The sequence below is a fragment of the Carcharodon carcharias genome, chromosome 9 (assembly GCF_017639515.1).
Source record: "Carcharodon carcharias isolate sCarCar2 chromosome 9, sCarCar2.pri, whole genome shotgun sequence".
In the NCBI taxonomy this organism is placed as follows: domain Eukaryota; kingdom Metazoa; phylum Chordata; class Chondrichthyes; order Lamniformes; family Lamnidae; genus Carcharodon; species Carcharodon carcharias.
This window is the reverse complement of record NC_054475.1, coordinates 90302281-90327817: the sequence shown is the minus strand read 5'-3', so window position 1 is coordinate 90327817 and position 25537 is coordinate 90302281. Positions and strand designations below refer to the sequence as shown.

Here is a 25537-nt window from a genome sequence, read left to right as displayed (position 1 = left end):
CTTTTACATGCTCACTACCAAAAATGCAATTTTTCAGTTCCTTCGAAGTCAATCCACAACCAGCAGTTTACCACCTCTACTGAAAATTAAAATTACTCAGTGTCAGTAATGCATTGAGGGTTTACTGCTAATCATGCTTTTGTTAATAAGTATGATGACCTGTCTTGTCATATGTTTTCATATTAATATTCCTTTTTAAAGATTGCAAAGCAATGTGTGAAACACTGTTACACTTACACAAGCTTGTAATATATCTCTGGATAAGAATGCAAATTTATCTTGTGTTCTTATTCCATTTACAGGGAGGATATTCAGGAAATGCTGCAGGATTTCGGATTGCATCACTGTTGAAGCTTGCTGACATAAAAGCAAACAAACCTGGCATGAACCTGATGCACTTTGTGGTCATGGTAAGCATTTTGAACACAGGGCACTGCCAAGAGATCTGTCCCTGGGCCCTATTGTTGGAACATTGGTCACTTCGCTATTGGTCTATAAGCAGAAACACATTAGGAAGTAAAATTTGTTCTGGTTTTAAAAACAGGAAATTAAATAACCCTTTGGGAACTAAAATTCATTGAGATGAATTCACTTCATTTTGTAGTATGGAATAATGATAGCAACAAATGCTTAATGACTGTGGTATCTGTGGCTCAGTGCTGGCGCTCTTGTCTTCAAGTTAGAAGGATGCGGTCCCATTCTAGAGGCTTGAGCACATAACATAGGCTGACACTTCCATGCAGTACTGAGATAATGCTGCACAGTTTGAAGTGCCATCTTTCAGATGAGACGTTAAAGTGCTTTCTCAGCAAGATGTAAAAGATTCCATGGCAGCATTTGAAAAAGAGTAGGGGAGTTCTCCCAGTGTCCTGGCCAACAATTATCCTTTATCCAGAACCTAGAACTGATAATTTATTAATTTATTTCATTGCTTGTAGGAACTTGCTATGTGCCTTTTGTCTACTGTATTTTCTACATTACATTAGTGACTAAAATGAAAAATATTTCATTAGTTGTAAAGTGCTCTGAGAGGTTCTGAAGTCACAAATGATGCTACATAAATGCACATAATTCTTTCTAATAGGGTATAAATGCACATTTATAAAGGGGCATATTTCATTACCTCTGCCATTTTCTATCGATAGGGAGACTTAAGTCATAAGTTGGCTTTTGTAACTGGCAACAAATTTAGTTAATATGTTTATAGCACACAGATGAATGGCCTGTGGCATTGCATATGATAAGTTAATGCCTCTGAAGCATGTCTCTTGCATCTTCTTGTTGAGATTTCTGTCTGTCTTCATTCCTCTTGTGCATTTGTGCCTTTCTCTTTTGTTCCTCTTTCAATATAATTTTTCTTACTCATTCCTCTGCTCTCTTCTGCTGTATCTGTTTTTTTCTCAGAATGAAGGATCTTGCATGGTTTGGTGAGCCCTGATGGCTACAAGCTGCATTTTACAGTGGTGAGCTTGAGGAAATTGCAGTTTGCATTGCTCAGGGGTTCTTTTCCCATCACCTCTCCCTATGCTGCTTGCTTTCCCTCCAGCCCTTAATTTCTATTGGGTCTCCCACTTCTTTGATTTCTCTGATTTTTCCCTCCTGTACACTCTGCTGCACATCTTTCTTCTCCATGGCTCCTTCCCTCACCAAGTATCCTCTCATATTTGTCATGTTTTTATAATGATTTAAAGGCACCAGTCACTCATAAGGGATTTGATAAACACATTGTGGGTTCATTTATATGGCAGAATTACCCCGCCCCTAACCCCGCCAGCAGCAGGCATCATGGTGGGTGGGGCTGAATAATCCCGTGGGAACAGGAAAATCAGTTTCCTAACAGTGAAATTTGACAACGGGAACTTGCAGTCCTGAATGTCTTGGTGGGATAATGGTCTGTCACCAATCTGGCCATAGGCCATTGGGAAGCCCTACTGCATTCCATTGACTGGATTTAAATTAACCCCTGACTGGAATTCCACCCCACCCCCCTGCCCCCCTCACCCCCACCGCCTAGTCATTCCCCCCGCCATCGTGATATCCTGGCAGTTTGGAACACGTCCGGATCAAAGTGCTGTGCACTTGTCAGGACTTACCTGGAAGGAGGCCAGGGACAGCTGTTGGACGCTGGAAAAGATGGAGGACTCTGAAGCTGGTGGTTTCCTGAGCACCACATGGTCTATCGATTAGGTAGGCCATCGCTCACGTGGCTTCTACGAGCAGCATTCACATTGATCAGGTGTACTCTATGAGAAGCTGTCACATCGCTTCGGTGGACTGTCCAGCAGGTGAGCAGCAGCATGAGGTTGTGTGGCATGGCGATGGTCTTCATATTGTGGGGACAAGGAAATTGGGAGGAAAGGAAAGAAGAGGTGAGGTGGGTGTGGAGGTCTAGAGGTGGGCGGGGAATGTTGGGTGTCATAAGGGAGGGAAAGAATGAAAAGTTCAATGCAGAGAAGTGTGAAGTGATTCATTTTGGCAGGAAGAATATGGATGGACAGTATAAAATAAAGGGGGGAAACTCTAAAGGAGCTGCAGGAACAGAGGGACCTAGGTGTATATGTACATAAGTCATTGAAGATGACAGGGCATGTTGAGTGAGCAGTTAATAAAGCATATAGTATCTTAGGCTTTATTAATAGGGGCATTGAGTACAACAGTAAGGAGGTTATGTTGAACTTCTATATGACAACAGTTAGGCCTCATCTGGAGTACTGCGTCCAGCTCTGGGCGCCATACTTGAGGAAGGATGTGAAGGCATTGGAGAGAGTACAGAGGAGATTCACAAAAATGATTCCAGGGATGGAAAACTGTAGCTGTGAGGATAGATTAGAGAGGTTGGGTCTGTTTTCCTTGGAGAAAAGAAGGCTGAGAGGAGACTTGATAGAGGCATTCAAGATCCTGAGGGGTATGGACAGGGTAAACAGAGAGAAACTGTTCCCATTCAAAGGAGCATCAAGAACTAGAGGGCATAGGTTCAAACTAATTGGCAAAAGGAGTAGAAGGAATGTGAGGAAAGCTTTTTTCACCCAGAGGGTGGTTGGAGTCTGGAACAAACTTCCTGAGTGTGGCAAAGACAAGTTCGATCAAGGTATTCAAAAAGGAATTGGATGGCTATCTGAAAAGAAAGAATGTGCAAGGTTACAGGGATAAGGCAGGGCAATGGGACGAAGTAGAATGGTCTTTCAGAGAGCCAGTGCAGACTTGATGGGCTGAATGGCCTCCTTCTACTTTGTAAAGATTCTGTGATTCTATGAAAAGCTGCAGAGTTCTAGGATAGGTGAGGTGGTTTATGGAGCATGGGAAGGGCCGTGGTGGAGCCCAGGCAGTAAGTGGGTGGGGACGGGGGTGGGGGGGGGGGGGGGGGGGGGGGGGGGGGGTGCGGGCGCGTGATGTGCAGGTGTGAACGGGCAGTGAGGTGTGGCGAAAAGATTCAGAGGGAGGGGTTTGTGGTGTTTACTGCTGAATCCTGGGAGGGCAACCTGAGGGAATTGTTGGTATCAAGGGATGATGAGGGTTAAAGGGGGCAGTGGGATCCTGTAGGCTTGGAGGGTGAGGATCCTGTGATGGTAGGTGAAGGGGTGCAGAGGGTTGTTGGAGGGCAGACAGATATAAATGTGGATCCTGGGAGTTGGCAGGATGAGGGGGGCATCTCTACAATTATTGGGGTGGGCTCCTCAAGGAAAGAACGTTAACGTCAACCCACACTGGACGAAAGGTGATGGGGGCAGGGGCGGGTTCTAGGGTGACTGTGGGGAGGTAAAAGGTTGCACTAGGAGTATCAATGGTTATGTGGGGGAGGGCATGGATAATGGGGGGAGGTTGAAAGGTATTGGACTGTGCCTCAAAAGTGACTCGCACCATGGCCGCTCACAACTATCCAGTGCCTCATGGTGGAGATGTTGAGATGTTGAATGGGATTTGGGTCATTGGGTGGATGGAGCTACAGGTCAGCTTAACTGGACAACTGAAGGGGAACCCCAGCATGTAGCTGTGCCAAAGCAAAAGCTTGGGAAATGAGGGTGTCAATGGCAAAGGAGCAGCGTGCATGGAAGGCTTCTCGCACATTGTTGGCAAGGCCCCTGGCAAAGATCAATGCCTCCCTGTGCAAGCATGCTTCGAGGGAACATAGACTCAGCCTGGGTTGTCCTCCTGAACATAGGTGCTGCACATAGGCTTAACAACTGGGAAATGCAATCAAAACATATCAGACCTTCTAAAAGTGCAGGTGACAATATATTTACAAAAGTCTATCAACTTTGTGAACCAGTGCAACCACATGTGACATCAGAACTTGTTAATTTTTCTTTGCCTGCCACTGCATCTAGGTGCCACCCCAACATCCGCAGCAGGGGTGGAGGCAGCCTGCTGACTCCTATGCCCTGTTATCCTTGAAATCTTTAGTGGGCGTCTTCTATGTCCTCAAGGCCTGGAGGGCCCCGACTTACTTTGGGTTTCCTGCTTTTGTGCAGCTGCACCCTCTGTGGTCACAGAGGCCAAAGCTGATGGGGTCACAGACAAAGAAGAATCCGAAGGGCCGCACACTCTCTGAGAGTCCTGAGTGGAGATCCTGGGGCGTCAGCCTGCAGCTCCTCTTCCCTTTGGGAGCCTGGGGGCACCTCCCTGGCTCCTTGAGGAGAAGGGGCACCTGGTTGAAGGTTGAGGTGCCCTGTCCCCCTCTCGCATAGCCACTGTGAAACCTCACCAATGGAAACTATGATGGAGTGCAGGTCTGCGCACAACGCCATCAGAAAGTGTGTTCTGTTGGACGAGTCTCCATGACATCTGCCACCCTCCCCAAGAGATCTCAATGCATGCACATGTCAGTACCACCTCAACATATAGCAGGCAGACAGACTCCTCCACCTCACGTGCCACTCTATCGAGGGCCTCAAACATCTCTGCCTGATGGTCAACCGCCTCTTGCTGCATCTTAAGCATCTTGTCTAGGACCACTCCCAGAGCCTCGTTATCTGATTCGGACTTTGCAGGGGCCTCTTTTCCAGCAGTCCTGTCTCAGTCGAGTGCCTGTGAGCTTGGCTACCCCTGCCTGCTCCTGCTGTGTCCATGCGGTGACCACCAGAATTGAGACCCTGCCTGAACTAATTCTCGTATCCACTGAGGAGCGTGTCTCTGGGCTGGCGCAGGATGCAGGTGACTGCTGTGGCAGCTCTACAGGTCCAATCTCGACGGTGTTCCCGTCATCCTTGCTCCTCTGTGGGCTGGCGCTGGTGGTGGAGTCGGGTTTGGTGTCTGGCCTCAGCCTCTTCTTGCTGGCATCTGCAAGTGCAAGAGGACAGAGTGAGTAACTGCATGGGCTGCCTACAGCATGGCACCACACATTACCCTTAGGTTTTTCAGTGGAGACATTAAGCATTGTTTCTTACTGGATGGAGGGAGGACACCTAACTCACCGTCTCCACATGCCCAGTCCCAATCCTCCCCTGCCATTTCAACAGCCCTATATTCGGATGGCATGAACTGCCTGAGTTGAGCCATGCCTCTTCCCATCCTCCCTCTCTCGCCGCTAGTTGCACGTCAACTTGTCCTGCACAAGGAGAGAAGATGGTTTGAGAGAATTTGGAATGCAGATGGCATACACATGCTGCCATTCAACAGCAGCAACCCTCTGGCTTTACTTTTATTTGTTCACAGGATGTGGATGTCGTTGGCTAGGCCAGCATTTAGTGCCCATCCCTAATTGCCCTTGAGAACATTGTGGTGAGCTGCCTTCCTGAACCGCAGCAGTCCATGTAGTGTAGGTACACCCACAATGCGGTTAGGGAGGGAGTTCCAGGATTTTGACCCAGCGACAGTAAAAGAACAGCAATATATTTCCAAGTCAGGTTACTGAGTGGCTTGGAGGGGAACTTACAGGTGGTGGTGTTCCCATCTTTCTGCTGTCTTGTCCTTCTAGATGATAGCAGTCATGGGTTTGGAAGGTGTTGTCTAAGGACCCTTGGCGATTTCCTGCCGTGCATCTTGCAGATGGTATATACTGCTGCCACTGTGTGCCACCTGCATCCCAAATGCTCTCAAACCATGGAGGGAGTGAATGTTTGTGGATGGGGTGTCAATCAAGCAGGCTGCTTTGACGTGGATGGGTCAAGCTTCTTGAGTGTTGTTGGAGCTGCACTCATCGAGGCAAGTGGAGAATATTTCATCATGCTCCTGACTTGTGCCTTGTAGATGGTGGACAGGCTTTGGGGAGTTGGGAGGTGAGTTGCTCGCCACAGGATTCCTAGTCTTGATGCTATCCTGAGGAACTCCTGCAGTAATATGCTGGAACTGAGACGACTGACCTCCAACAACCACAATCATCTTCCTTTGCGCTAGGTATGACTCCAACCAGTGGAGAATTTTCTTCTTGATTCCCATTGACGCCAGTTTGGCTAGAGCTCCTTGATGTCACACTTAGTTAAATTCTGCCTTGATGTCAAGAGCAGTCATTCTCACCTCACCTCTGGAGTTGAGTTCTTTTGTCCCAGTTTGAACCAAGGCTGTTAAGAGGTCAGGAGCTGAGTGGCCCTAGCGGATCCCAATCACATTGCTAACCACATGCTGCTTGACAGGACTGTTGATGATCCCCTCTATTACTTTATTGATGATTGAAAGTAGACTGATGGGGTGGTAATTGACCGGGTTGGACTTTTTGTGTACAGGACATACCTGGGCAATTTTCCATATTGCCAGGTAAATGCCAGTGTTGTAGCTGTACAGGAACAGCTTGGCTAGGGATGCCGGAATATTGTCAGAGCCCAAAGCCTTTGAAGTATCTAGTGTCTTCAACTATTTCTTGATATCCTATGGAGTGAATCAAATTGGTTGAAGACTGGCATCTATGATGCTGGGGACTTCCAGAGGAGGCAGAGATGGATCAGCCACTCGGCACTTCTGGCTGAGGATTGTTGCAAGTTCTTCAGCCTTATCTTTTGCACTGATGTGCTGGGCTCCCCTCATTTTTGAGGGTGAGGATATTTGTAGAGTCTCCTCTTCCAATGATTTGTTTAATTGTCCACCACCGTTCACAGCTGGATGTGGCAGGACTGCAGAGATCTGATCTGTTGGTTGTGGAATCGCTTTGTTCTGTATATCACTTGCTACCTATGCTGTTTGGCATGCAACTTCACCAGGTGTTGTAATTTCACCAGATTGACAACTTATTTTTAGGTATGTTTGGTGCTGCTCCTGGCATGCCTTCCTGCATTCTTCATGTCTACTGTATGCAATGTGAAAAATGCACTATAGCTAGTCCATTAGGGTTCCAGACTGGTGAGAGCACATGTGGAAAGAAGGATAGGCACAAGGAGGCATGGCATCAGTTGTCCTTGCTGGTGCCCTCTATGCCAGGCAGCCCCCTCCCCTACATACACTTCTAGAATATGAGCTCTCTGTGTAGCAGGGTCAAGGACTCGCAGTCACCTCTCTACCTGCAGAGTACATGGACTGCACTATGGCTATGAGGCATCAACACATCACGTTGAGAAGCCCTTTATACATGGGCAGCACAGATGGTGGCCTGGCCACTGGGGCCCATGTCCCACTTTCCACTCCATGAGGTGAGTTCAATTACCCTTGCAGCACAGATGAGGTAATTCATCCTTTTTCTACATTCCAGGGCTGTCCTCTGGTGTGCACTATTCATACTCACCACCCTGGGAACTGCCTTCCATGCAGTGTTTGTGAGTTGGATGGGCCTCTTCCTCCCATACCTGGGTTACAGGACATCTTTCCTGTCCTCCACTGCATTCAGCAGTATTTCTAGGGATGATTTGCTGAATCTTTGTGCCACTGCTGCCTGGGGTCTCTGAGCTACATAGACCACAGTTCAGAGTGGAATAAAGCTGCATCTGTCTTTTAAATATGGTGTTTAGTTATGACAGTGAGACTTGCAACTTCCTGCCTGGTCCACTGCTGACAAGATCAAGAAACACCCAGCTGCATAAGTTATGAATCTAGAATCACGCGATTAGGTGTGATTTCCTGCCATGGGACTTAGGCCCAGAGTGAAAAATCCTGGCCATTGAAACTAGGCACATGAGAACATATGTACATCGATAGAAAGCTTGAAGACATCAAAGCTGTGTTGTGTTCTGCTCACAGACAAAAGTGAAACTAAAACTTCCCTTCTAGTGATGTCTTGCTGCTATCCCTTAAAGAAATATTACAACATCCCCTTTTCTTTTTAAAGGTACTTACCCCCCTTCCAAAGTAGTCAAACTTGTTGTCCCTACTGTAAACTCGGCAATCCTGTACCTGCATTTTTATCGTGATTGGTCATCTTCTGCTGCAGTTTTAAAAGCTGCTTTCTAGTTTTTTAGAGAGCAGAATGGGTAAGAATAGGTAAATAGGTATACACTGCTCTGCTGAACATGGCTACCAGTGAAAGAGTTGTTGTACTTAAAGGTGTCCTCTCAGATGTAATATTGCAATGTGTAGATCTTGCTTGGCCTGTCTATATTTGAGAATTAGGAATTTTACTGTACAAATCATTTGTTCAGTTAGGCCATTAGATCTAGAGTAATGAGGAGAAGAAGTAGTGTGATCGATATTTCACTTCTCGCACAGATCCTGAAATGGCTTACCCATAAATTGCGGCCTGTTATCCATAATGATCTCTCTAAGCACACCAAATAAACTGAAAATAGCAATTAGACTGTGCACAACAGTTGTACTTGACGTATTGTGCAATTGTTAAATGGGGTACTTGGTAAAGTAGTTGATGATGACAATGAAGTGCCATGGACATGAAAGAGATTGGATGCGATTTTGGACCAAGGATAGGTAGGAACTTCATATGGAATCAATGGTTCTTTGTTCAGACTTGGCATATGCTCTTGGCATGCCTCGCACTTCTTGACAATGACTTCAATACCTGGCCAATAGGCTGTCTTTCTTGCGAGTTTTCTTGTTCAATCTATGCCCATTTGTGAGTGATAAAGCTGTTGAAGAATATCAGGTTACAAAGATTTCAGTATGATGACCTGTGTGTCTTTAAAAATGACTCCCCGGGAGATGCCCAGCTCTTCCCAGTAAGGCCAAAATGGTCTCATGTGTTCATTGACATGCCAAATTGAATCAGGCCATCCTTTGGTGATGGTTTTTGACAGTTTCTGTAATGTGGGATCTTTTACCATTTCTGTTTGTAGCTGCTGACATTTGTGTTGTGCAAAATGTACCCAATCAATGGACAGACTTGCATTCTCCTGCAAGTGTAATGTTGCAGCTCCCCTGAAACTGCCAATTTTGTTGAAATATTCTGGATATTTTGATGCTAGGTCATGAACTGAGGTGATAGTAGTTTTTGACGTTGATCTGCCTTGTGATGTCTGACTAATTCCATGGATTGTCACTAGTTTGAAGTCACAATCGCTGGGCCTTCAGTCTCCTTGATGTAGAACACCTGTGATACCCAGGAGGATTGATTGTACTTGCACTCCAGGACTATGAATCCTGCACATGGAATTAGTGAACCGTTGTATGCTGAAAGTTACACAGTAGAAGGTTTCACCATGGCCTTCCATGTCTGTGGATACATATCTTTTAGAATTCACAGAGGTAGCATGTTGGCACTTGCTGCTGTGTCAACCTTGGCCAATAATGAATAGTTGCCAACTTTCTTGGAGCAGATAATTTGGATCCTGGCAAATAATTCGGAAAATGTGATGGTACGTATGTTTCCCATTAGTTGAAACACGTGTTCACTGCTCTTTGTCTCGTTGTGCACATCATTGTCATTATCTGGTTTGTCAGTCACCTCATGTACATGTTTCTGATGGGATATTGGATGGTTATTCTTATTGCTTGAAGGTATCTGTTGTGTACGGTATGTTTGGATCAGTGCACAGCTCTTCGTAGTTGCATCAGCCTTTGCTCTAGTGCACTGCTGCCAATGGCCCATGCTGCCACATGCATAATAGAATAGATTAAAAGCTGGGCATTTCCTTGATGCATGCAGGCAGCCATACCTTCCACATGAATTGCTAGCTTTGAGTGTTCTAGTGAATACGTCAACAATTGGGGTGGGACTTAGGACCTGTAAGCTTTGTCAATCTGCGAGGATTGCTGCGCACTTACGTCCATCCTTGAATAGGTCTTCGATGCTATACGTTTTGGCCTTGCCCAGCACATCCTACTGGAATGCTTCTGTGGGGGTGGATGTGATCACAGATTCAACAGTTCTGTCTGCTAGTTCTGCCTTTGAAAAATCACAGTATGGTACCCTCTTCTCTGCATCTGCTGATGAAATGGTCTATGAATTCTGCAGGCTGTTGTCAAAATGACACGAGCTCTAGTGGATGAAGACAGACGTTTAACCTGATTCTGAACCAGTCTTCCAATGTGGTCCATATCTTTTGGGATCCTTTAGCTCATCTGCTGTTAATCCTGACATGTTCAGCCTGTGTAGACCTTCAATCCCATTTGCTAGGCAAACTTTTATGGCTTGCTTGTCTGGTTCAGGCATACCTCCATCAAGAAACTTTAGTTCTGTGTGCTGTTTAAAAATTTTGAATCCAGATAGTAAGTCAGCTGCATCCCAATTCAAGCTGGGGAGTTTTGTTGACATTTTGACAATATCCCTTTGATCTTTTTCTATGGCATCTGGGATGAGTGTCGTGTGCTATTCTGAAGCTCCACCCATTATAATCACAACCTTCTCTGGCCCGATTTTTATGACAGTTTTGTTTGTTTTTTTTGTTTGACTCTCCCTCACTCGCTATTTCTCCAGCTCACACCTTGGTCACTCGCCTTTCACGACTGACCTAACCCGGTGCTGGTCCTCTCAACACACTGTTCCATTCATGGAACTGATAGACTTTGTGCTGCAATCTCCCCACAAGGGATCTGTCTGTTTACCAGCTCTTTATTTGAACAGTATCTCTGCACTGTGTCTTCAGAGCTTTTCTGTGTAGTGACCACACTGTGACTTCAACACCCTCTGATGCTGCGAACTCTTTAGTCTGACCAAAATGTCAAGAGTCATCTCATGCCATGTAGCATGATCTAAGGCTGTTCATCATTTTGTATCTATACTTAATCTTGCAGTCAGGCTGTTTGACCACCGTATTGTATTTTTATGATATAAAGGCACCAATCAATCATAAGGGATTTAATAAACGTGTTGTGGGTTCATTTATTTAAACTAGGCACATGAGAAGATGTATACCTGGATAGAAAGCTTGAAGACATCAGAACTGTGCTGTGTTCTGCTAACAGGCAAAAGTAAAGTGAAAGCTGGATCACATGACTTGCTTCCCTTAAAGTGATGATATGCTGCTATCCCAATATCTACCCCATTTCTTCTCCTCCATGTTCATTAGCCTTGGTTGCCTCATCTCCTCTCCTCCCTCAGGCAGAATAATGCCTCACCCTCATATTTGTAATTCCACAATCCCCTCACAGTAGCCAAAGGAAAGTGGGCATCCCAGCACTAAGCTAAAAAAAAATGACATTGTTTTTAAAGTGCTTCTGGCACAATAAATAAAATATAGGGAAGAATTTTAACCCACTCTGCCTGAAGGGAAGAGGGCTGGGGCCTTTAAAATTGAGATTTAGCCTCATCGTCCCATTAATGCTGGAACCTTGCTGGCCAATGTTTTAATTGTTCATTGAAGCAGGTGGAAGAATAATAATTATTTGCAAATCAATGTTCAGTTACATCAATGGGCCTGAGCAGTGAATTCACTGCAGCTTCCTTGTCAGGTGAAGGCAGGTCAGAAGCTGTTGAGAAGCCAAGAAGGTCCTCCAAAGTAAACTATAAAACCTTTCGGAAGCCAAGAGGAGCAGGAGTCATCCGTGATACCCCACCTGAACCCTCTCTCCACCACTTGCCTTCTTGTCAGTGAGTCTTCTTTTGGAACAAAAAATTAAAAATTCCTGGAAAAACTCAGCAGGTCTGGCAGCATCGGCAAAGAGTACAGTTGAGTTTTGAGTCCTCATGAACCTTCAACAGAACTAAGTAAAAATAGGAGAGGGGTGAAATTTAAGCTGGTTTAAGGTGGGGGGGGGAGAGAAGGGGGTGGGGGGTGGTGGTTGTTGGGTCAAGCAAGCAGTGATAGAAGGAGATGACCAAAAGATGTCACAGACAAAAGAACAAAGAGGTGTTGAAGGTGGTGATATTATCTAAAAGAATGTGCTAATTAAGAATGGATAGCAGGACAAACAAGGTATCTCTAGTGGGGGTGGGGTGAAGTAAAACTAAAAGCGCATAAAAGGTATAGATAAAATAATGGAAATAGGTGGGTAAAGAAAAATCTACATAAATTATAGGAAAAAACAAAGAGGAGGGGGAAGAAACGGAAAGGGGGTGGGGATGGAGGAGGGAGTTTAAGATCTAAAATTGTTGAACTCAATATTCAGTCCGGAAGGCTGTAAAGTGCCTAGTCGGAAGATGAGGTGCTGTTCCTCCAGTTTGCGCTGAGCTTCACTGAAACAATGCAGCAAGCCAAGGACAGACATGTGGGCAAGAGAGGAGGGTGGAGTGTTAAAATGGCAAGCAACAGGGAGGTCTGGGTGATGCTTGCGGACAGACCGAAGGTGTTCTGCAAAGCGGTCACCCAGTCTGCGTTTGGTCTCTCCAATGTAGAGGAAACCGCATTGGGAGCAACGAATGCAGTAGACTAATTTGAAGGAAATGCAAGTGAAATGCTGCTTTACTTGAAAGGAGTGTTTGGGCCCTTAGACAGTGAGGAGAGAGGAAGTGAAGGGGCAGGTGTTGCATATCTTGCGTTCAGGAACGATCCCTACGGAATGCCGATAGGGGGGGTGAAGGGAAGATGTGTTTGGTGGTGGCATCATGCTGGAGTTGGCAGAAATGGCGGAGGATGATCCTTTGAATGTGGCAGCTGGTGGGGTGATAAGTGAGGACAAGGGGGACCCTATCATGTTTCTGGGAGGGAGGAGAAGGCGTGAGGGTGGATGCGCGGGAGATGGGCTGGACACGGTTGAGGGCCCTGTCAGCTACAGTGGGTGGAAAACCTCAGTGAAGGAAGAAGGAGGACATGTCAGAGGAACTGTTTTTGAAGGTAGCATCATCAGAACAGATGCGACGGAGGCGAAGGAACTGAAAGAATGGGATGGAGTCCTTACAGGAAGTGGGGTGTGAGGAGCTGTAGTCGAGGTAGCCGTGGGAGTCGGTAGGCTTGTAATGGATATTGGTGGACAGTCTATCACCAGAAATTGAGACAGAGAGGTCAAGGAAGGGAAGTGAAGTGTCAGAGATGGACCATGTGAAAATGATGGAGGGGTGGAGATTGGAAACAAAATTAATAAATTTTTCCAGGTCCTGACGAGAGCATGAGCAGCACCGAAGTAATCATCGATGTACCGGAGAAAGAGTTGGGGAGGGGGTTTACTTCATCTATTTGCATCAGTGAAGAAAGAAAAAATATTTCTTCAGCACTTCTCATGATTTCAGGATGTCCCAGAGTTCCTTGCTGTTTTTTGAAGTGTGGTCACTGCTATAATGTGGAGAATTTATTTTTTATTCATTCACGGGATGTGGGCTTCACTGGCTGGGCTAGCATTTATTGCCCATTTCTAGGTCCCCCTGAGAAGGTGGTGGTGAGCTGCCTTCTTGAACCACTGCAGCCTGTGTGGTGTAGGTACACCAACGGTACTGTTAGGAAGGGAGTTCCAGGATTTTGACCCTACAACAGTGAAGGAACAGCAATATATTTCCAAGTCAGGATAGTGATTGGCTTGGAGGGGAACTTCCAGATGGCGGTGTTCCCATCTATCTGCTGCCCTTGTCCTTCTAGATGGTGGTGGTCAAGGGTTTGGAAGGTGCTGTCGAAGGAGCCTTGGTGAACTTCTGCATTGCATCTTGTAGATGGTACACACTGCTGCTTCTGTGTGTTCGTGGTGGAGGGAGTGAATGTTGGTGGATGTGATGCCAATCAAGCGGGCTGCTTTGTCCTGGATGGTGTCAAACTCCTTGAGTGTTGTGGGAGCTGCACTCATCCAGGCAAGTAGGGAATATTCCACCACACTCCTGATTTGCACCTTGTAAATGGGGGACAGGCTTTGGGGAGTCAGGAGGTGAGTTACTCTTCGCACTATTCCTAGCGTCTAACCTCCTCTTGTAGCCACAGTATTTGTATGGCTAGTCCAGCTCAGTTTCTGGTTAGTGGTAACCCCTAGGATGTTGACAGTGGGGGATTCAGTGATGGAAATGCCATTGAACATCAAGGGGCGATGGTTAGATTCTCTCTTGTTGGAGATGGTCATTGCCTGACACTTGCGTGGCGCGAATGTTACTTGCCACTTGTCAGTCTAAGCCTGGATATTGTCCAGGTCTTGCTGCATTTGGACATGGGCTGCTTCAGTATCTGAGGAGCCGCGAATGGTGCTGAACATTGTGCGATCATCAGCGAACATCCCCACTTCTGACCTTATGATGGAAGGAAGGTAATTAATGAAGCAGCTGAAGATGGTTGGGCCTAGGGTACTATCCTGAGAAATTCCTGCAGTAATTTCCTGGATCTGAGACGACTGACCTCCAACAACCACAGTCACTTTCCTTTGTGCTAGGTATGACTCCAGCCCGTGGAGAATTTTCCTCCTGATTCTCATTGACTCCAGTTTTGCTAAGGCTCCTTGATGCCACACTCAGTCAAATGCGACTTTGATGTCAAGGGGAGTTACTCTCACCTCACCTCGGGAGTTCAGCTCTTTTGTCCATGTTTGAACCAAGGCTGTAATTAGGTCAAGAGCTAAGTAGCCTTGGCGGAACCCAAATTGGGTATCAGTGAGCAGGTTATTGCTAAGCAAGTGCACTTGATAGCACTGTTGATGACTCCTTCAATTACTTTACTGATGATGGAGAGTAGACTGATGGGGCGGTAATTGGCCGGGTTGGATTTGTCCTTTTTGTGTACAGGACATACCTGGACAATTTCCCAAATATCAGGGTAGATACCAGTGTTGTAGATGTACTGGAACAGCTTGACTAAGGGTACGGCAAGTTCTGGGGCAGAAATCTTCAGTACTATTGCCGGAATATTGCCAGGGCCCATAGCCTTTGCATCATCCAGTGCCTGCAGCCGTTTCTTGATATCACGTGGAGTGAATCAAATTTGCTGAAAACTGGGATCTATGATGGTGGGGACCTCCAGAGGAGGCTGAGATGGATCATCCATTTGGCACTTCTGGCTGAAGATTGTAGCAAATTCATCAGCCTTATCTTTTGCACTGATGTGCTGGGCTCCTCCATCATTGAGAATGGGGATATTTGAGGAGCCTACTCCTTCAGTAAGTTGTTTAACTGTCCACCACTATTAACGACTGGACTGCAGAGCTTAGATTTCTTCCGTTGGTTGTGGGATCGTTTAACTCTATCATTTGCTGCTTATGCTGTTTGGCACACAAGTAGTCCTGTGATATAGCGTCACCAGGTTGACACCTCATTTTTAGGTATACCTGGTGCTGCTCCTGATATGCCCTCCTGTGTGCTGGCCAGCCAGTTTGAGCACACAGGCTCCCGTAGACAGTAATGTTGTATCTTTAACATACATCTGAGAGGTGGTTGTGGTCTCAGATTAGCATCTCACCTGAGTACTGGCACCACGGACAGTGCAGCACTCTCCCTGGACGTGCTCAACTCTCTGGAGTGGGACTTCAACCCATAACCCACTGAACTCCAGAGAGCAGAATGCTCCAACATGGTAGATGCCCATGTCATTAAGGGTACATCTGGCCTATCTGCCATTGTAGCAGCTCTGGACTGCCCTGCCGAGGTGGCGCAGCTTGGTCTAGTGGCTGTTGTGGAGGGCGAATTGAGGGAGGGGGTGCTGTGGGCTGCAACTAAAGTGTGATTGTTCCCTTTTGTAGGGGAATTTTTTTTTTTTAATTGTTTTTACTTATGCAGGGATCTGATCATATTCCATATCTACTGCTGGATCAGTTGGGACATTTCCAATGACAAACCTGCAGTATCTGTATGCTGGGTCATAATGAAGGCCTGGGTTATCAAGAGTCTGATATTCAGAGAGCCCCTACTCTCAGCTCAACATCCCGCCCTCCCCTTATGATTACAGTGGTAATATGCCAAATGGTCATGGATTTTCAAGGCCAATATCTTTTGTAAACGTCAATGTTCCCATGGTCTATACAGACTGATCTATTTTGTTAGAACTTTGGCACAGATTTGTAGGTGGATCAGAGGGAAATCTGGCAAAACTCAGAAATATGACAGTAGCAAAATCACAAAGAAAATGAAAGTGCTTGTGCTCCAGGGGCCTTTAATCCTGCCCTTGCATAGCAATTTGATTAAAACGTGCTGCTAGGCTACCTGTTTTGCTTGTGCGATGAGTGCAAAATCCCCCAGGCAGTGTAAAATCGCGGTCAATAGGCTTTTTAGTTGCATTAATTGGCCCTTTAATTGTTGGCAGGCATGCCTACCAACCTCAACATTGCATGCATGCACAATGATATTGGGATGAAATTCCAATGTCATTTTGTGCAATTTTATGTACATTCACCTCAGGATGTAAAATTCAGGCCAAAGATTCACAACCCTCTGAGAGATGAAATTCCTTCTCACCTCCATCTTAAATGGGCGACCCATTATCTTGAAAATATGTCCCGTAGTCTTTAGATTCCCCCAGAAGGAGAAATATCCTATCAGCATCTACCCTGTCAAACCCTCTCAGAATCTTATATATATTTCAAAATGATCACCTCTCATTCTTCTAAATTCCAAAGACTATAGGCCCAACCTGCTTAATCTTTCCTCTTAATACATCCTGGGGAGTTATCATTAACCAGAAACTGAACTGGACCAGCCATATAAATACTGTGGCTACGAGAGGAAGTCAGAGGCTAGGAATCCCACAATGAGTAACTCACCTCCTGACTTCCCAAAGCCTATCCACCTTCTACAAGGCACAAGTCAGAACTGTGGTGAAATACTCTCCACTTGCCTGGATGGGTACAGCTCCAACAACACTCAGGAACCTCAACACCATCCAGGACAAAGCAGCCCGCTTGATTGGCACCCCATCCACAAACACTCACTCCCCCCACCACTGACTGTGCACAGCAGTGTGTACAATCTGCAAGATGCACTGCAGGAACTCATCAACCCGCCTTAGACAGCACCTTCCAAACCCATGACCACTACCAGCTAGAAGGACAAGGGCAGCAGATAGATGGGAACACCACCACCTGGAAGTTCCCCTCCAAGCCAATCACCAACCTGACTTGGAAATATATTGCCATTCCTTCACTGTTGCTGGGTCAAAATCCTGAAACTCCCTCCCTAACAGCACTGTGGGTATACCTACACCGCATGGACTACAGCAGTTGAAGAAAGCAGCTCACCAACACCTTCTCAAGGGCAATTAGGGATGGGCAATAAATGCTGGCCTAGCCAGCGACGTTCACATCCCATGAACGATCAACCTAGTGAACCTTCAATGATTCTTCAATGAAATTAAATGGAGTATGAATGGAATGAAATATTCCCAAATAAGCCTCATTAAATAATTTGTATAAAGTGTTCAATTGAATAAAATGTGCTCCAGTGTCACAACTTATAGAGGAGTTAACTGTGGTTAGAGCTGGGAGGTGGAATTTGGAGGCACAGCAATGCCCCCGAGCATTGGAAGGCCTGCAAGAATGTAGAAGATCATATATGTGACTTACAATTTAATTTAAAAGTGGTTCGAAGTATCATATCCAATTGTAGCTACCAGGTTTGACAAAATTGTAACATAGATAGTGTGAGAAATGGAGCATATACTAGACGCAACACTTCTAACATTCTCTGAACACATGGTAGGATTACATTCTGGAAGACACAGGAAAAATAGGCAATTGAAATACTGCTGTATAAAATGCATTTTGAGCTGGTTAAACTTAAGAAATATTCCAGTTACGTGAAAAGTTGCAAGAAGCCAAATGGATTTGGGCGGGATGTGAAAAGAGATTCAGAATAATAAAAAGGCATGCACAATGTTTTTAAATCTGTATGGACTTATTTAAATAAATTCATTAATCCACTACATTGGGAATGTTTTATAGACACTGCATGTATTTAAAATAATTTATTGTCATCTCAATGATATTCATTTACAACTAAAACTGACAGAAAACACTTGCCTGACTAATATCAGCAGTTGTTGTTGTCTTCCTCATGTTGAAGAAATGTGCTCTAAGGTTTAACTTTGCAGATATTGTATCAAACATTTTTCAAATTTTAAGTCATGACCTTTTTCTTTAATTGTTTACAGTTCTGGGTATTTAGGAAGCTTTTCATGATGTTTCAAGTCATTTGGCAATGTTTAGCTGTGGGAAAAGTTGTTGTTCCAAAAACAATATCTTTCAAAGTTATGCATTATTTTAATAATTAAAAAAATCAATCTCTGAAAAAGCACTGTCTTCCAAGTGGCTACTTTCTTCCCCTTGCTGTTACATGTCTTTTTGCTTGCGTGATTAAATTCTGTTTGTCGGAGCATAAATTTGATTGACTCTAACTAATTGGATGATTTTCATTTACAATGTGGTAAGTTAAGACATGAACCTGAGAATGGAATGTTTATAGCTCCGTAGTGATTATGTATGATTAGCATGGTTAGCACCTATCATAAGGATTTTTGTTCTCAACCCTCCTTAAATGAGGCCTTTCTGTTTCTTCAAGAGCAGGTATTTAAGAGAGCAAACAATAAACTTTAAATGCAGGTTTGGCTTTTTCTCTGCCTTTCATGTCCTTCTGAACTGTGTCATCAGGCTTCACTTTAATTGCATCTCATCTTCAGCTGTCACTGCAACCTTCCTCTTCACTTCAGTTCTCACTGCAGTCTTGCCCCTTCTCTTCCCCATCCTATCATCCCAATTTTGGTTGTGAGGAATCAATTCCAGGCCAGAAAAAAATTCCTTTCTATTTGTACATTGCATCTTTGTGAGAAGGTGCACAACCTGCCAATCATTCTGTAGGACAATAATCCAAGTGATGCAGCTACCAGAAATTCTGCAGGATGTTGAATTTAAATAGCAAGTCTGAAACCTCAGCTGGATTTGTTCTATTCAAATATCATTTATCTGCAATTGTTAATTTAATGATTAGCTGCATGAGTGCTTTATGTGCAGCATTCTGCAGAAGCAACATGAGGTTTCAGTCACTGGTATATTTGAGATTCTTCATGTAATAAATCCATTATAGCTGATTTCTTTAGCAGACTGGTATTTATTTTGTTAACACAGGAAGCAGAAAAAAAGGACAAAAAGCTTCTTTCCTTCCCAGATAAACTGGAACACATTGGAGCAGCTGCCAGGTATGGTAAAATTTTCTCCCCCACTATAGGCTGCACAAAATTATTTGCAAAACCATGCAGTTTTGACATCTGTCTTAATTACTACATACTTGCTAATATTTCACCAAGTAACACATATTTTAACAGCAACTAGTTACCTTCTCTAAATCTATCCTTGTAACTGAAATCCCTCATCTCTAGTACCATTCTTCTAAATCTTTCCTGTGCCCTCTTTGAAGCCTCTAAATCCTTCATAAAGTGCAGTGCCCAGAATTGGAGAAACCGAAACAGTGTTTTATAACGGTTCATCATCAGATCACTCAAAACTATGCATATCCATCTGCAACCTCCTCACGTCATCTTCACAACATACTTTCCTACCTATCTTTGTGTCATCTGCAAATTTAGCTGCCATATCTTCACTGCCGTCATCTAAGTCATTGATGTAAATCATAAAAAAGTTGAGGCCTGTGGTACGCCACTTATCACATCCTGCCAATCAGAAAAAGACCCACTTATGCATACTCTCTGCTTTCTGCTAGCCAGCCAATCTTCTATCCATGCTAATATGTTACCTACTACACCATGCGCTTTCATTTTTTGTAATAATCTTTGATGTGGCACCTTATCAAATGCCTTCTGGAAATCCAGTGTATGTCCACAGGCTCCCCTTTATCCATTGCACATGTTACTCCTTCAAAAAGCCCCAATAAATTGGTTAAACATGACCTTCAAAAAAACTCCAATAAATTGATTAAACATGATTTTCCTTTCACAAAACCATACTGATTCTTTCCAATTGCCTTAAGCTCTTCTAAGGGCCCAGCTATAAGCTCCTTAATGATCGATTCTAATAACTTCCCCACGATAGACGTCAAGCTAACTGGCCTACAGTTTCCTGTTTTCTGCCTCCCTCCCTTCTTGAATAGAGGGGTTATATTTGCTACTTTCCAATCTGATGGAACCTTTCTAGAATCTAGCAAACTTTGGAAAATTAACACCAGCGCATCAACGACCTCATTAGCCACCTCTTTTAAGACCCTAGGATGTAGTCCATCGGGACCCGGAGACTTGCCAGCCTGCAGCTTCATCAATTTGCTCAGTACCATTTCCCTGGTGATTTCAGTTTCACCAAGTTGCTTTCTCCTGTTCACCTCCTGATTTGCAGCTATTACTGGAATGTTTTTTGAATCCTCTATAGTGAACACAGAAGGAAAATATTTGTTCATTTCATCTGCCATTTCCTTATTATCTACTATTAACTCCCCACTGTCATTCTCTAGAGGACCAACACTCACTTTACTTACTCTTTTCCTTTTTAAGTACCTGTAAAAACTCTTGCTATCTGTTTTTACTTTTCTAGCTAGCTTCCTCTCATACTCTAATTTCTTTCTCCTGATTAACCTATTAGTCATTCTCTGTTGTTCTTTATATTCTGTCCAATCATCTGCCCTGCCACTCATCTTTGCGGTGTTGTATGCTTTTTCCTTAAGTTTGATGTTCCTTAACATCTCTAGTTAACCACGGATGGTGGATCCTCACCTTAGAATTTTTCTTTATAGTCAGAATGAATACTGTGAAACACCCCCTTAAATGTCTGCTACTGCTTCTCTATTGATCTACCCTCAACCATTCGGCACTAGTCTCTATTTCCAGTCTCTCATATGAGCTGGTTGTTAAAAAGGGCTTTCCTCAAATTTTCTTGAGTAATTGCTGCCCACCACCACCACCCCCCAACCCCAGCAAAAAAATTACGTATTTCACAGCTGGAGTTATGAACTTTTGCGTATTAATACTGGATTGAGAAGGATTAAGTGATCTGCATTGTAGGTGCTTAATGATTGGCTACTAGTTTCTAGTATCTGCCAACTACTAATAAAGTAACATTCCCATATTTTTTTAAAAAACATGCTTCTCTATAATTTTGTTTGTGTGTCATTAAATGTAAAGATAAACAGAGGAAACTTTAGCCACAGATGACGACTGAGGATTTGAGAAAGTGATTTTTGAATTAGGGATGAGAGGAACAGAGAAGATAGTTTATATCCAGGTTTGATCTGTTTGGCAATGGCAGAGATGGCCGCTAAGATTATATTACAAGTAACCAGTCAGAATTTGGCTAAGTTTTGCAGCTTCATAAAGGCTTCTATTTTAAGAGATAATACAGCAAATTTTAATTAGATATTGATTGATGTGTGGATATTTAATTTTACCTTTGATTGAAGCATATTGCAGGGCTGATTGACATACTGTAATGCACTAGCACAGAGTTTCCCAAATTATACATTTTGAACTGAGGAGAACCAGTAAAATGCATGATTAAATGTTCACTGTTTGACTTTCAGATTATCCGAAGATGGTATGACAGAGGAGCTAAATAAGCTGGCAGAAAGACTTGCCTCTCTGCAGACAAATTTAAATGAAGATCCAGAGCTTGAAGCACAGATGGCTCCCTTTCTACAGGTAAAAGTGGTTAAAGGTTTTAACACAAACTGATATAAATACTGTAAACTTCCCACTTATTTCCACAAAGATTGTTGAAATTGAAAACAGAAGAAAGTTAGAATTGAAGGCACTGAAACCTCTTTCCGAAGGACTGATAGTAAGTGTCATTTAATGTATAAAATATCTAAGGTTATGAGCTCATTAGCTTTGGTAGAAAGGTGCATTTTTGTGTTTGTGATCCTTACCCAGTTCTAACCTACTTATATTTGAGCTGAATCTGAAGTCTTTCTTGATTAAAAAGTAAAACAATTGTGTCCCCAGAGTCTGTACTGAATCCAGGTTCACAAGTCCAATTCTGTCCTTAAATTCAGCAGCATAGGAATTTCTTGTCCCAAAAGCCCTTGGCACTATAGTCACAGATTCTGGTCCATTTCTGCCCGACAGTATGGTTATGGATTTCCAATTTTTTCCCCATTTATTTCTGAGGTCTGGCCTGTATTTATTGTTAATCACTTTTTACCTTCAGAGCATTAAAAATCAACCATTTACTGTGAGACTGGAGTCATGTGTAGGCCGAATGAGATTAGGATATCAGGTTGCAATTGGATGTTAGTGAACCAATTGGACTTTTATGACAATCCAGAAGCTTTTATGGCCATTTTCTGTTCCAAACCCACAAATTACCACACTTAATTTCACAATCTTTGGTTGGTTGTCCAGTACCGTAACTGCTAGGCTGCCATACCCATTCTAGTGATACATGGTCACTGGCTCTGGTCCCAGTGCTGATTGTCACATAATAGGAAATTTCTGTATTCTATTTTTACATGATTTAATAAACAATGGGTTGTGATTTGAAAATTAGCTACAGTCAGTTATATCTTACTGTAAAATGGTAACGGTGACCAATGTATTAATTGGTTACTTAAATCAGATGATGGTTATAGAACATACCTGTCATTGGTGGATTTCCTTTGTTTGTGTCAACACATCCATTCCAAACCCAGTGAATTTTAAAATTTGTTTGATGGCTGGGACTAGCTGTTAACATTGTTAATTTATATGCAGTAAGAGATGGGGGATATTCATGGCTGAACCAGTAAAGAAAAATGTTTGGAGGAAGACAAATCTAACATGTTTCCCTACAATGTGAGTTCCGTTGTGCTCTTATGCAGCTCCTAGACTTAAGATATATACTTGAAACGTTTTCCATGACCTGAAAATACAGCTCCAATCATTCATCTTTAGTCCTATCTTGAGAATAGAATTCCATGGATGGAATATTGCATATTGGCATAATCCAAATATAATCTCACATTATAAAGGTCTATGAAAGAGAGTTACATCCAAGAATCAAGTCACATATCAAGCTGTAGAACAAATACGGTCTGGTACATTGATTCAATCAGTGCAATTTAAATATTGTACTTCTGGTAACTTATTGGCCCGGATTTTGTGGTGTAATGGTGAAAAAACTGTCAGCATTCGCTATCTTTACTCAACTAAAACTGAGTCTGGAGTCCGCACATGCACAGAATAACGTGAAAATGTGGAAGCTTCACCAATGATTCTAAGGTCTGGATTTTTACAACAGTATTATTATGAAAATGGTGGAAGAGTCCCAAATCCCGTCCCTGAACTCGGCACCTACCATTTTCACAGGGGCAGGAATAGGTATGAGTTGGGATTCACGCAGACTGCTGCCCATAGAAATCAGTAGCTGCCTCCACTCCTGTGATTTTGATGTGAGAGGTGGCTGAAACCTGATGTGCAGATTAGACCTGGTTGGAGTAGGTCTGAAGTTTGTGGGTTCATTTGGATAGCCAGGGTACCCATTTGGAGAGGTAAGGTATTCCTTTCGATATGGTCCCAGGACACCTTTGGGAGAGGTCAGTTGCCCTGTGGGGGATGTCAGATGCCCTTTAGATGAGGTAAAGTGTCGTTTGAGATACTAAAATTAGGCATGAATGTGTGTAAAAGGTGCCTAAACACATTGGAACTGTGAAGCTCATTGGAACTGTCAAAGACAACTGACAAAAGCGTCAAAAAGAACAGTCATGAGGAACTGCCAAAAACAATTATCAAAAATATCAAGAGGAACTGACAAAAACAACTGTTAGAAGTTTCAAGATGAACTGTCAAGAACGATTGTCAAAAGTGCCAGGATAAACTGTCAAAAGAGCTGTTAAGCTGTTAAGGCATTTAAAAGTCCCAGCCTTTAACTCTTTGAACCAACTGTCCGAGTGTTAAAAATAAAATGATTGCCTGTTATTTCACTCTGTCTGTTGACGTAAGCCTTAGGGATGCATGACTGATTTCACAACCGTCCATTATCACAGTAGGGTACCTGCCATTTTACAGTTTAATTGAAAGCTCCAAGTGGTATGGACTCTGAAATGGGACTACGAATTCCAATGCTTGTTTTTAGAAGGGGTTATGCAATTGAATGAAATATCTGTTGTCATAAGGGATAATGTAGTTGAAGGAATGTAAATGTAATAAATGGGTTTTTATGAATGAGAGGGTTTTTAAAAAATATTGTCTGCAATAGACACTGAGAACTTTATTTAATCTCAGCATGGGTCCTGAGGTCTGCCTTTGTTAGCTACTTGATGAGTTGGCATGGTAGGTGTAAGGGCAAAGGGTGATGCATAGGGGGCATATGTTGCCAGGGAGGTTATGAGATGCCATGAGGGTGGGCAGAGGGGCATGATTATGTATGGAGGGTGTGAGGGGCCATGAGGAGTGGGTGGGGGCATGAGGTGATATGGGTTGGCATGGACGGAGTATGGGGAAGGGATGCGGGGGGGGTGAGAGGATGTGAGGGGTGATTGCTGAAGACCTGTTTTATGTTTTTCTGGGTTTTTTAAAAACTTCAATACAGTGCTAGTGCACCAAAGTAGGCCTTCCGCCTAGCCCACCTCCACACCCGACATATTGCACACTTGTATGGGGTCGCCCAGCCCGACCCCTGGGGGAGTGGGGGGGTCCACCCCAGAATGAAAATCTGACTTTCTGGGCCACTTGCTCTGGGGTCATGTTTGCGGAGCCAGAAAATGTCCTGACTCTGTGCTCCCAACACAGGGGTGAAAATTCAGGCCTATGCTTCTCCAGAGAGTGTGCTATAGTGGCAATCTCAGACTGCAATCAATGGGAAATCTTATGAATTAATGGGAACTTCCACTCTTATATTGTTAACCTTAATGTAAAAAGCCCTTGAGAAAGTTGCATTCTGTTACATTTTGTTGAATGATGTGTAACTGGGATTTTAACATCATACTGACTTTATAATTACTGCCAAACACCCTCACTGGCCCTGAGAAAGCTAATTTTATAGTTGTAGAATGCCAAATGATTAAATATGATTAAAAGGTTCCGCATATTTTTAAAATAATAATTTTTGAAGTTTGTTGATACTGGTATTTTAACTTCAGTCCAAAAATAATCATAATCATTTATTTCACTGTCTGAAATTTAAATTAAAAGTGAAGGAGAGAAGAACATAATAACATAAGAAATAGAAATAGGAGTAGACCATTTGGCCCCTTGAACCTGCTCCGCCATTCAAGAAGATTATGGCTGATCTTCTTGTGTTTTGATTTCCACACTCCCATCTAACCTCAATAACCTTTGATTCCCTTACCTAACAAGAATCTATCTACCTCTGCCTTAAAATATTCAATGGTCCCACTTCCACCACCTTCTGAGGCAGAGAATTCAAAAGTCGCACAACCCTCTGAGAGAAAAAAATTCTCCTCATCTCTGTCCCCTAGCTCTGGACTCACCCACAAGAGGAAAAATCCTTTTAACAACCACCTTATCAAGTCTGTTCAGGATCTTTT

At 43.6% G+C, this 25537-nt stretch overlaps 1 protein-coding gene across 3 annotated transcripts in view; it reads left to right on the top strand.

Moving 5' to 3' along the window:
• Window positions 1-25537, top strand: part of fhdc2 (FH2 domain containing 2) — an 83400-nt gene that overhangs the window by 40206 nt on the left and 17657 nt on the right. For all 3 annotated transcript variants that reach the window (XM_041194677.1, XM_041194676.1, XM_041194678.1), the window contains 3 exons: window positions 303-410; window positions 19201-19271; window positions 21596-21713. In XM_041194677.1, the coding sequence (XP_041050611.1) occupies window positions 303-410; window positions 19201-19271; window positions 21596-21713 (297 nt within the window). The remainder of the gene's footprint in view (window positions 1-302; window positions 411-19200; window positions 19272-21595; window positions 21714-25537) is intronic.